General features: G+C 37.0%; 1 protein-coding gene across 2 annotated transcripts in view; it reads left to right on the top strand.

Moving 5' to 3' along the window:
- The first annotated feature begins 897 nt into the window (after window positions 1-897).
- Window positions 898-12,524, top strand: part of slc25a48 (solute carrier family 25 member 48) — a 24,617-nt gene continuing 12,990 nt past the window's right edge. The window contains exons 1-7 of one of the 2 annotated variants that reach the window (XM_079891954.1): window positions 898-1,194; window positions 2,037-2,080; window positions 2,295-2,366; window positions 3,419-3,671; window positions 4,833-5,108; window positions 6,253-6,386; window positions 9,006-10,263. In XM_079891954.1, coding sequence (XP_079748080.1) covers window positions 1,149-1,194; window positions 2,037-2,080; window positions 2,295-2,366; window positions 3,419-3,671; window positions 4,833-5,108; window positions 6,253-6,386; window positions 9,006-9,110 — 930 coding nt within the window. In that variant the 5' untranslated portion in view covers window positions 898-1,148 and the 3' untranslated portion in view covers window positions 9,111-10,263. Of the gene's footprint in view, window positions 1,195-2,036; window positions 2,081-2,294; window positions 2,367-3,418; window positions 3,672-4,832; window positions 5,109-6,252; window positions 6,387-9,005; window positions 10,264-12,524 lie in introns of those variants that run through there. The other variant, XM_079891955.1, reaches the window with a different exon arrangement.

Genomic DNA, 12,524 nt, shown 5'->3' with positions numbered 1-12,524 from the left:
TGGAAGAACATGTTTTCATAACTTTGAGAAAACCTAGCCTAAACGTTACGGAAGTTCTGAGAACATTCCCTGTTAGTTGGATTTACAACAGAGTTACATCTATATGTCATTTTCTGTCATAGTTTGTGCCAAAACTTTTTGGAGAGCATGTGAATCAACAATATATTTCACAATGAAGGGAATGTGATTTCAGTTTACACAAGAGAGGATTTCAGACTGCTTCAAGTTGCACATTTCCATCTATATGGTGCAGGTGATATTAGCTAAGAGCTACAGTATATCAGCCAACAAAAATTCCTGTCACAAAAATTTCTGACATTTATTGACTACTTGATTCTATGAGCTTAAGGGTTTCAATCGGAATCAGAAATGAAATTGAAAGTGGACGAAAAAGTGCAATGAACTCACTGCTGGTTGTACAATTGGCATCATTTTGATTTAAGGCACAAACTACATTTTCAGTTTTTGTTTGTTAAATTTTTTATAGTGTTCAATTGCTCTTCTGATAAGTCCTACGCGTATAGATGTCCACATACAAAAGTTCGCAAAACTTCAGTACAGAACTATTTTCCATTATGCCAGTGACACTGACTTGTAACTTTCCACATGGACTGAAGCATATTTACAGAACGTTTGTTTAGCCTACATCTCAACCTATAACGTTGCATGTCAAGGCCTTGGCCGATGGGAGAGTAAATGATTGTCAAGATTATCATTTAGATACAAATTAAGCATTATTTTCAAGAGAACGTTTGTGGTTTGTGAAAAACATATTGGTTTTGTTTTATTTTATGTGAGCATGGACAGCACCACATTCCAGGCATTCCTCAATCTATAAAGAGTCACATGATTCACGCACTTTACCCATTATATTACACAATAGTGAGAAATATGTTTGCAGAAAATTGTTTTAATCAAGTCGTTATGTGTGTTGGTGGACAAATCTATTTGTGTATGCCTGCAACGCCCTCATACACTCCCTCCTCGCCGATTTAAATGACTGGATGAGACTGAACTAACTTACCTTTGCTTTTATCGATCTGACGAACTGTTAGATGAAGTTTACAGATGTTTAGCGTCAACATTTAAACCGTATCAACGCCGACTCTCATGTGGAAATCTCCAGTGAAGATTCAGTCTGTTGTACAATGACAGTCTTTCATCTGGATGATTTTGTAGCAGGATGGATTGGAGGTGAGTTTTATTTGTTTTGCATTAAGTAAGAAGCTTTGTATGTTTAACATTGCAAACAAACCAAAAATATAGGCTACATTTTCGGAGAGCAATAGCGCGATTTAACAGCTTGTATGCGTCTTTAGTGAACAGTTTATACTTTTTTTTTTTTTTCGTGAAGTAGCCTAGTTAATCTATTACAAACAGATTTGTAAGTTTCAATTAAACTACCACTTTTAAGCTGTGTAAGAAGCATATTATCAGCATTTTTAGAATGTTTTTTCAAGTAGGTCCTACCGCAAAAATGGGAAAATTGTCAATTAAAAAGTAGAAAAACAAGTTTGATTGAGAGATAGCAAGAAGCCGCGGGAGGGGCGTCGTTGAGTCGTTGTTTATGTTTATTAGTTATGTGTTGTGTCTGTTGTTAAGTCTTAAATTAATATACATCCATGTCTATTTTAACGAAATGTGTCACTTGTAGGCTACGAAACCATTTCAGTAAAGTGTTACAAATCTTTGCTCCATCAGACAAAATATTTAAGTATTTTTCGCGCTCTTGCAAACAACGCAGATTTCGTTGGCAAATTGGTCTACATTTCTCAGCCTTAAACGATTTTTGGTGGAAAAACGGGTTTTGGTTCTCCATTCAAAGGACGAGTCTGTTCTGTAAAGCCCTATTGTGCATGCCCTGCCCATCCACCATGAAATGTTCAAAACAATGTAACTTGTTCATGAAAACGGGCACTGTGTTCTGCAAGAAGAGCCTCCTACAAAGCTATGCAATACATCTGTCATTATAATTGTCTTTGTACAGTTCAGTTTTGACATTTTGAAGCCAAGGTATGTCACTGTTTTTGTTGCAGGAGCATCCAGTGTAATTGTAGGACATCCGCTTGACACAGTCAAGGTAAGGTTTGTGATTTGATTTATACAAATGTAAGATGGAATAAGATATGTAACTTATTATATATTTGTAAATAGTTAATAGGTTTTACACTCCAAGAGACTTCATAAGGCATTATTTTTCTGTTTTTACCCACTGGGCAGGTATACCATTTCTTGGTTAGGAATGAAGTCAACCCAGGAAATAATGAGAAAAATTCATTTGTGCTCTTTTACAGACTCGTTTACAAGCTGGCAATGGATACAAGAATACTCTCCACTGTATTGTATCCATCTACAAAAAAGAAAATGTAAGACTTTACATATTTATAGACTAAATTAAATAAAAAAGAACTGAAAAGCATTTCTTTTTTTTTATAACCGTATCACAATTATCCCAAAAGGGCAGACAGCCTTGTATTTATTGAGCCATTTCTGTTTTGCTATACCTTTACAGCTATTTAAAGCTATAACCTCAGGCTCTTTAACTTTATAACATATATAAAAAACGTATTTACAGAATGAAAAGATGGCTATTACAGCATGGTATCAGGAAAGTTAGCCATTGGTCAGAGACACTCAGCCTATATGAATAACTTGGAGTTACAGTAATTTAGGTTTATTTCATTTAGAATTTTATTTACTTTAGATAATTTATATTAGTCATTTATAGTTTTTTCATCCTGTTCTCAAATGTTGTTATACCATACTACGGTAGTCAACTTTTAAAGTGGATCAAAACCTTTCATCAAAGTTATACATGAATTTTGAACAATACCCATTCTTGTCTTAGGACAACTTTGATTAACTTTTTTGATCCACTTCAAATGTTGACTACTGTAATTTCTACCAAAGATAATGTCACCTCCTAGAGGATTATTGAAAACCAAATAAATGCCAATAATGCCAAAGAAAATATTGGTAAAACCTTCTAATTTAAAAAAAAAGAAAAGAAAAGACATCTGAAATATTTCCTAATAAATTGCCAGTTGTTCATGTTGCAGCATCTTGGGATATAAATGGCAACATCTCAAACAGAAGTAGTAAAATGATTAAAAAACACCCTATTTTTACTTAATTCTGTATAATATTTTAAGACGAATATAGGATTGACCAAAGTCACCAATAAATATCACAGAGCATAGGACAACATTTGTGTAAGTGTGCCCCCTCACCCCCCAAGCCCAATGAGTAGGCTATACTCTCAATCACAGGGCCTGGGTCTATGTTCCCAGTTGTCCCCAGGATCGACTGCATATAAAAAAAATTACCTCATTTATGGTATGAACAGACTTTCCCTTTACTTAGAAGCAAAAGTAGACAACTCATGACAAAGACATCTATCTCTTTTGTGTTGTCTCAGGTTACAGGGTTTTTCAAAGGCCTGTCCTTTCCACTGGCTAGCATCACCCTCTATAACTCAGTGGTGTTCGGCATCTTCAGCAACACACAACGCCTCATTAGCAGATATCGTTACGGTGACAGTAGACACCCTTGCAGCATGCTTGACTTGACTGTAGCGAGCATGCTAACTGGTCTGGTTTCGGTGGGGGTGGGTGCCCCTGTTGACCTTGTCAAAATTAGACTGCAGATGCAAGCCCAACCTGTTCTTGCAGGTAAGTTGGAGTCTTGACATTTTAGCACCCTGGAGCTATGATGGAGTAGAACTGAACATATGTTAACCCTTTCAAGCATGATTTATGATAACCACAGTCAGTATGTGATTGTATTGCTCTTAGGGCATGACAAATAAGATTTGAACTTTTTTTTTACACATACTTTACAAGATTTTCAGATGAGTGGACAGTATGCGTTTATGTTTTTAACTGGAGATACTGTATTAAACAATACAGTAATAGCACCGTAATACTGTGTGTATTTAACAAACCAATTAATAAAATTACATAAAATCATGTGAAAACTATAAAATATATACAAAAATATAATACAGATTCAATTATTACAAATGCACTCAAGTTTGTTCTTGAGTTTGCAATTCACGTGTATTTGATATCAGAACATGAGGACGTGATTCCACCAAAGACTTCTACAACCGGTGAAGGTACAACTCTGTGGAAACCCAACTCAGACTAGATAATGCCCATTACAAGTAAAGTGCGTTATAAAATCAGATTACTTTTTGATGTAACGAGTAAAGTAACGCATTAAAAGTCATGTGCATTACGTAATCAGAATACTTTTTTGATGTAACTGCAAATTACTATCTAATAACACAAATATCTACAGCCAAAAATGTTACTGCAGATGAAGACAACATTCACAGTAATAGTATGAACTGTAGCTGAGGTATAGCTAGTGATGCATGATGTCCAATTTAGTGGACATGACTAATCAGAATTTCCTCCCAATCTAAAATCAGTACTTGGAAAATAGATGTCAATAGATGTTAAAAAAAATCCTTGCAAGAGTCAAGGATAGAAGGAATGGATGGATATTCCAATGCAACTTGGCATTTCTGACTGGCCATTGGCAATCTTGGTTTGGAGAAAACAAAAAATCCACATATAAGGCTTGCCACTTGGTGCACTGTAGTGGTTGATGTGCAACTATTCCATCAAAACCCATGCATACGTAAATAAATGGCCATTTAATTAGATGCCCACTGTAGTGACCTCTATGCAAGAAAGGGTTAAAGGAAACAATCCGATGTAATGATTACTGAAAGCTAATCATTTCCAAGGAAACGAACAATTGTGAAAAAAACATGTCTATGAAAAGACACAGTATTGCTCACGTGCTGTTTTGTGTGTTTTCAGAGAACTTTAACATTGCTGGGAATGGGAGTGTCCCTCTTCGGTCAATTGGAATTCAGTCCCAGTCTATGTACAGAGGGCCGCTGCACTGCATTAGTTCTGTCCTGGAGAACGAGGGCATTCAAGGGCTCTACCGAGGAGCGGGCGCCATGATATTGCGGGATATACCTGGTTACACCCTGTACTTCATACCGTACACATTATTCTGTAACTGGCTGAATCCTGATGCCAATGGCACCCCTCATCCCTGCACCATATGGCTAGCAGGAGGTTTAGCAGGTAAATGAGACATGAGAGCTGTTCCAAAACCTAGTAGCTGCTATACTAAGTGGAACCTAATAAGTGACTGATTTGAAACCCTCTCAAATGCTCGGGCTCGCAGTAGATTTCAATAGAATTTGATGTTAACATGTCCAACAATAGTCCACTTGAAATATATTGCACTTTTGATTTATGAATTATATTATATAATGAATTATATCTATAATAATTTTCTTGTTTGGATTTGTTTTTGTTTGGATTGCCTTCTCTGCAAAAGATACATTTAATGCTGCCAAACCAGTTCAGAGCAAATCTCTCCAGCCAATTTCATTGGCGAATGTTAGGGTGTAGGGTAGGGTTAGGGATTAAATTGTTGTAGCTCTGTGTATGCAATCAGCACTGAGATTGGCATGACCAATGACGTCTTCAGAATCGGCTGCGGGCGGAGATTGCGCTGAACTGGTTTGGAGAAAAAAAATCATGCCCTTAAAATGTGGTCAAATATTATCTCAGAAAGCATTATCATACCATAAAAATGCTCTCTCCAGAGTTAGTTCACTAGGTTTAAGAGAGCTATTCTTTTCTTGCCTGAATGTGATCCTTACTTGCACTCTTAGAAAGAAAGGTTCTTTCTTTATTGTCATTAATGGGTTTCATGAAGATTCTTTAAAATCCATGGTACCTTTCCATTGAAAAAAAATGTCATGATACAATTTTCATCACACCAAGAAAACAAAAAAAGTTTATTTTAAGAACTGGTCACTTAAAAGGTTTTTCAATGGCATTGGTGTGAGAAAAAAAAAACAAAACAAAAAAAAACACTTAGAACCTTTATTTCCAAGAGTGTTAAGTCTGTTTCAAAAAACACAGCTGTTTTCCAAAATTGTTAAAAAGTTAAAAAGATGTGTCAGAACCTCTGTATGACACCAAACTACTTCTCAGCAGTCATGCACAGATTAGCAAGTGTACTGTTGGCTAACGGGAGTCAGAGGGTGGATTGTTTTGAGATTTCTCACTGTACTTCCCATTTAAAATTCCCCTCCTATCGCTAAATGACGGGAAGCGCCTGGTTTCACCTGAATATGATTCTAGTGGGAGTCAAGCATTTTAAGGAGGATACTCTACATGATATTTCACTTGTGTTTATGCTGTTGTTCCACAGGATCCATCTCATGGGTCACCGCCACACCTACGGACGTGGTGAAAAGCAGGTTGCAGGCCGATGCCATGCAGCAGAGGAAATACAAGGGCATTATGGATTGCATCATGCAAAGTTATAAGACAGAGGGAATACATGTAAGTTTGTGATGGATGTTATACAATATTTGTTTAAGTGAGGTTGAAAACAAAGTTTTAATGTAGCACCTGCATAGCTGCTAAACAGTTACAAAAGGAAAAGTAAACAAGTACACTGTCAAACACGTTTTGGTCAGCCTAAAAAAATGTGCTTCATGTGGTTACATCCAAATAAGATTGTTTTATTTGAGTCAGTAATCTTTAAAGTGCCCCTGTTATGCTTTTTTTGAATATTATCTTTAATGTAGTGTGTAATATAGCTGAATGTAAAAGGCCTGCAAAGATCAAAGTGCACGATAAATGGAGTTATTGTCTCATAAAAGAAAGAACTGATTCTGAGTTTCTGAAACGAGTCGTCAGCAATTCCAGTCTCAGTACATACCCATGTAACAATGTAACAAATTTGCACAATGCCAGCCTATGGTCTTCATTGGCTGCCTGCGAACGGCATCTACTTTGACCCTCAAACACTGCAGTAGTAGGTGAGGCCTGAAATTTGAGCCTCCGGAGCTGAAATTCAGATATGGTAATAGGCGTTTAATTTACGACATGCACTGTAAGCGTTAGACCAGTGGTTCCCAAACTTCTTTCCAGGAGATCCCTATTTTATTTTCAAAATCTTTAAAGGGGGGGTGAAATGCTATTTCATGCATACTGAGTTTTTTACACTGTTAAAGAGTTGGATTCCCATGCTAAACATGGACAAAGTTTCAAAAATTAAATTGTACGTTTGAAGGAGTATTTCTGTGCCAAAAATTGTCCTTCCGGTTTGTCACAAGTTTCGGAAAGTTTTTTTCGAGTATGGGCATGTGTGACGTCAGATGTAGCGGAATTTCCTTATACGGGTCCTAAGGGCACTTCTCCCGGAAGAGCGCGGGCGTGCGCGCACTCGTAGACCAGAGCAAGAGAGCGAAAGCAGTACGCCATCAAAGTGCTGTGCTCGGCTGAGGCTTTAGGGAAGTCAGTGTCACCAAAGAAGTGTGTTTTTGGTTGCCAGGGCAAGACAACCCTGCACAGATTCCCAAAGAACCCAGCGTTAAGGGACCAGTGGATGGAGTTTGTTTTTCCAGAGCAAAAACAGAGTTGTGCAAGACTGTTTGTTCCCTGCATTTCGACGATGATTGTTTTATAAACAAAGCCCAGATCGACGGATTTGCAGATCGTCTAATGCTTAAGGATCGAGCAGTCACAATGATAAAGGTTTGCGGTCGTGCGTTGGAACCGGGCGGTGAGTAAAACTGCTTCTATTGTCTCTGTGTTGTTAGTAATCGGCGCGTCATCACAGCTTTAGCTTCGCCCACACGGCCCGCCTCCAGCCGCTCGTTTTTTTCTGGAAAGACTCGGTACAGCCTATCTTTCTTTTATAAATATAATAAAACTAAAGACTTTTTGGAGATATGAAGGATGCAATACTACTCTATAGGTACTCAAGATTAACAGGAGATTGAGTGAAAATGAGCATTTCACCCCCCCTTTAACGACGAGCTTGGCGACCCCTAGTAAATCTTTTGCAGCCCCAGAGCAACCAATCACAACAGACTGGGCCATGTGACCAATCACAGCAGAGTAGACCAATCACAACAGACTGGGCCATCTGACCAAGTAGAGCAGAGTAGACCAATCACAACAGACTAGGCCATCTGACCAATCAGAGAAGAGTAGATCAATCACAATTGACTGGGCCATCTGACCAATCAGAGCAGAATACTTACACCATGGCTGAATACGAAATCGCCCCCTAAACCCTCATTCACTATTCCCTATGTTAGTCCACTAATACTGTTCACTTGAAGGAGTGAATGAAAACGAGTGAGCGAATCCGGACAGTACACACTCGTTATTGCGGTGCAATGTGGGATTGAATGAGTGCACTCAATAACAAGACAGCACTATGGTTTCGGAAACCACTATAAATGGCTGTCCCCTCAAATAATGCCCTATTTGAGGGTATAGGGAACGATTTCGGATTCAGCCCGTGTCTACAACTGACGAGACCGTTGACGTCTCGCATCACGCCACTCGGCAACAGCTAGAAGCTGTCCATACTGGACACGACAAAGCGACCATTGCAAATCCATTAGTCCTTCCTATGAGAAGTATCGCAAGTATTGGGGATTTGTCGTGTCGCGCCACATCCAGTGTAGACAGTATCACTAATGGTACTATTGTCTTTTGTTGTGTCACATCGTGCCACTCTCGTCCGGTTTAGACACAGGAGTTAGAAAGGAGGGATTTAAAGAGACTAAATTAATGCTTTCAGACTTTTTGAGAAATGAGGTGATGTGCAATGTATATATTATACTTTGGGTGCATGTAAACGTATTGTAGGAGACCTCCAAACCTCCAAAACAAAATTAGGAACCTTAAAAATAGCAAAATAGGGGCACTTTAAAATGAGGGAGTCATTCAAATATGCACTATATTACACCAGTAATTTATATACAATATATTACACTAACTGAAGTAATTTAAAGGTCAGACCAGATAAAATAGGTCACGGGCACAAATGAAGTTAATTGCTGTTTATGTTTAAACATGCTGATTCAGAGTTTAATGAATTATATGAAATATAATACTGATGCTTTTGTTTTTTCATTTGATTGTCAATGTCCAATGCAGGTTTTCTTTCGTGGGGCGACCGTGAATGCTATCAGAGGATTTCCAATGTGCGCAACCATGTTTCTTGGTTACGAGCTTTCCCTCCAATTTTTCCGCAGTTTCTAACACAGACTCTGAAACAAGCTAACGCACAATATATGCTCTCAGAAATTATTTTATAGGATTCGTGATTTTAATGGCATGTAGACTTACATATGGCATTTATGTGAGTTCATTGTTGATACAATGAAGAGTATCAGGGAATCTGTGTTTCTTATATTAAGAAAATCGTGAACATTTGGTTTGCTGAGATATTTTAATATATGATTATCTTTTTAGATAATTTCAGTGGGCTTTCAGTGTGGAGTGCCTTAATGCAATAATATGCAAATGGAAACAATTTATATAGTGAACCTGTAATATAAAGTGTTTGCATGCTTGTTTGTATGAATCACCTTCAAATGTATTTTACTTGATGTAAATAGGAATTTTTATTTTTTTAGAATAAGTTTGCACTCAGCTGTGGTATGTCGGAAAATGCTCATATGAAAAATTGTCATGGGTCCTTGAAAATGCTTTTTTGCACAACCTCCACTATCCTCTTATCATCTAATTATTATGGAAAAGGGAATATAAGGTCAAGAAAATAGATGTAGAAGTATATAAAATATAAATATAACATATATAAAGTGTCCTTTGAATAAATCGTGAATGATTTTGGTGTTATTTCTGATTCTCTAGGTGGCGCTGTTTCATTATGTCAGAAAAGTCAGCAGTTGCATGGAAATATAAGGACAAAATGTTTCCACCAGATGGTGACACTGTATCTAAAACAAACCTGCCACAGCAACGTTTTCTAATAAGCATTGATGAGGGGTCATCAGTATGTCTTGAGTAATTACAAACCTTATTCAGAAACAAAATGATTTCCTCTGAAAACATGCTGCAACCCGACCTTCTGAGCACAGTCCCAGATCTCTAGTATATATGCAGTAATAGCGGCCTCCTTTTATGTAGAGTCAGTGGAGTGATAGATGAGGTTTAAGTGAAAACAGCTGAGGACACAGGCCGCGTTTAAAGCGCCAGCCAGCAGTGTCACTGTCAACCTCACTGCAGCTGAATGGCCTCTGCCAAACTCCACCACCACTGAAAACTGACGCTGCTTTTCCCAAGCCACAAGCAAAACACCATAAGTCCAAGTCAATTAAGCCATATAGATGCTGCCAAAAACCCTTTTAGTCGTGCTTCAGAAATCATATGCTATAATAAACCACAAATGGCATTCTGTATTATGTCTCTATTTTAAATCCATCCATGTTCATCTAACGCTCATTGTTTGGCTTTAGCTGTGTACACACTAAAAAAGAAAAGTAAAGTTTAATGTACCAAAAGTAATTTTTTAAATGTTACTATTCTGAGAATAAAAAAAAAAATAGATGGAATAATGATAACACCTGCAATTAAAAACTCTAGACAGACAGCAACGATGACTCAGATGTAGGGGCTCATATGCAGCAGAGATTTGATCTATTTTTGTTGTTCATCTTATTAACTTATTCGCGTGCATGAATATTGACAACTTCACGTGTCACTGAATTCCGGACTGCGTGAAACAGCCTAATGATGATGGATGACCTGCTCATCACAATCAGTTCTTTCCCAGGCATGTGTGTGCTTGAGATATCAGACCATCATGTAATAAAAATATTATTATCTATGATTTATATATAGTGAGCTGAGCACACAAAGTAAAGCAATATGTTGCATGTTTTTTGCAGGTTCCCAGGTGCTGCTGCTACTACAACTACTACTACTACTAATTATTATTATTATTATTATTATTATTGAAACACCCCAACAACCACCCAGCTACTGCCAAATAATGAAAGTGTATCTATTACGAGTATTACTATCATCATGTTGTACAGTTCAAAAGTATTGAAAGTATGCTAATAAGTTACTAACACAGAAAGAAAAAGACTCACCATGTGACATGGTGTTACTGGCGCCGAATGCACACCAGACATTAATCTGTCCAAAACCTTCAGTATGGATTTTTATCTTTAAAGGGTCCCTCATGGCTCACTCAGTGACATATTAGGATTATGATTTAATTGCGGCTCCCATTACAGCTACCTAAACTTCATTGTTCTCTTGTTCCAGACGTGATGTCATAAAGCCAGTTTTAAATGGAGCAGATCTCTGAAATCAGACCCCATATGGCTGGTACATGTTCTGCTTTGTTTGAACTGATTGTGTTACTCAGTGTAGCCCGAGCACCTGTCAGTAATATTTGTTCAGGTCTATGTCCAGGAGGTAATGAGGGATCAGTAATCAACTGTACACAGCGCTTTCACAACCAGATCCTGCTGACCTTCAGAAAGGAAAAACACTATGTCTAAAATAGCTGAATGCACATAATACCACACTGCTGATAGATAGTGTCACTGAACATTATTCTTTATTATTTGTATTGTTTATACTCAACACCGTTTCAGCACCTTTGTTGCACCTTTAAAAAAATAAAAAAAATAGACTAGTCTTGTATGTTAATCATCAAATGTTTGTCTTAAAGGCTGTTAAGCTTTTTAAAGTCAGTTACATAAAAATGCAGATTGATCTAATTTGATACCGAAAAGTAACACTGGTTGCCCCTTGCTAATTGACTTTAATATATGAGCTTGATAAAAATTATCAAGAAGAAAATTTCAGATGGCACTTAGAGGCTTTTGCATCTGAAATCTTCATATATATATATATATATATATATATATATATATATATATATATATATATATATATATCCAGGCCATGCCATACACCCACAACAAAACTATTTTTTGTATGGCTTATAATGGTCTAAAACCAAGCTATTGTTAAAGGTTCTCTCTCGAACATACCTTCACTTCACTTTTCCTTTTCTTCATTTTACCTTATATCTCTGTTTCTCCCTTGCGTGTGCACTTTGTTTTGTTTGTTTCTTGTAGCCTACCTGTCACTTCTTCACCAGTTCAGGAGGCCTACTGATAAACAGAACTGTCTCCACCTGGTTGCAAACAAAACAAAACAAAACAAAACAAAAACTTCTTGTTTGCATTGATTCTAAATTTATCAAAGTATTAATATATGTCGATGGATTTTGTTTTTCATCTTTCCTGTCTTCTCTATCTCACAACTTTCTCCATCTTCGACTCCCTCGCATTTTTTTCGAAACCGTTTTGATAGGCATGGAGCCGAATAGTTGTCATTAATCGATTTATTAATTCGGAAATAAATCACTTTGGTAAAATATGCAGGCACAAATATAATATAAAATATAAAATAATCATAATAATAAAAAAACAAATAAATAAAATAAAAACAGGGCAGCGGCAATTAGCAGATACGATTTAAGTCATTATTCAGCATACAATTTCCCAACCACCAAAGCAATGGAATTTCATTTGCATTTACATTCAGAATTTTACAATGCTGTAACTTTTAAATAATATTAAAAAAAAAAAGGAAATCCCCATGGAATCACTATTAATCTTGACTCAT

The sequence above is a fragment of the Squalius cephalus genome, assembly GCF_949319135.1.
Source record: "Squalius cephalus genome assembly, chromosome: 14".
Taxonomy (NCBI): Eukaryota; Metazoa; Chordata; class Actinopteri; order Cypriniformes; family Leuciscidae; genus Squalius; species Squalius cephalus.
Note: the sequence above shows the minus strand (reverse complement) of the source record. Positions and strands in the feature narration are given on the sequence as shown.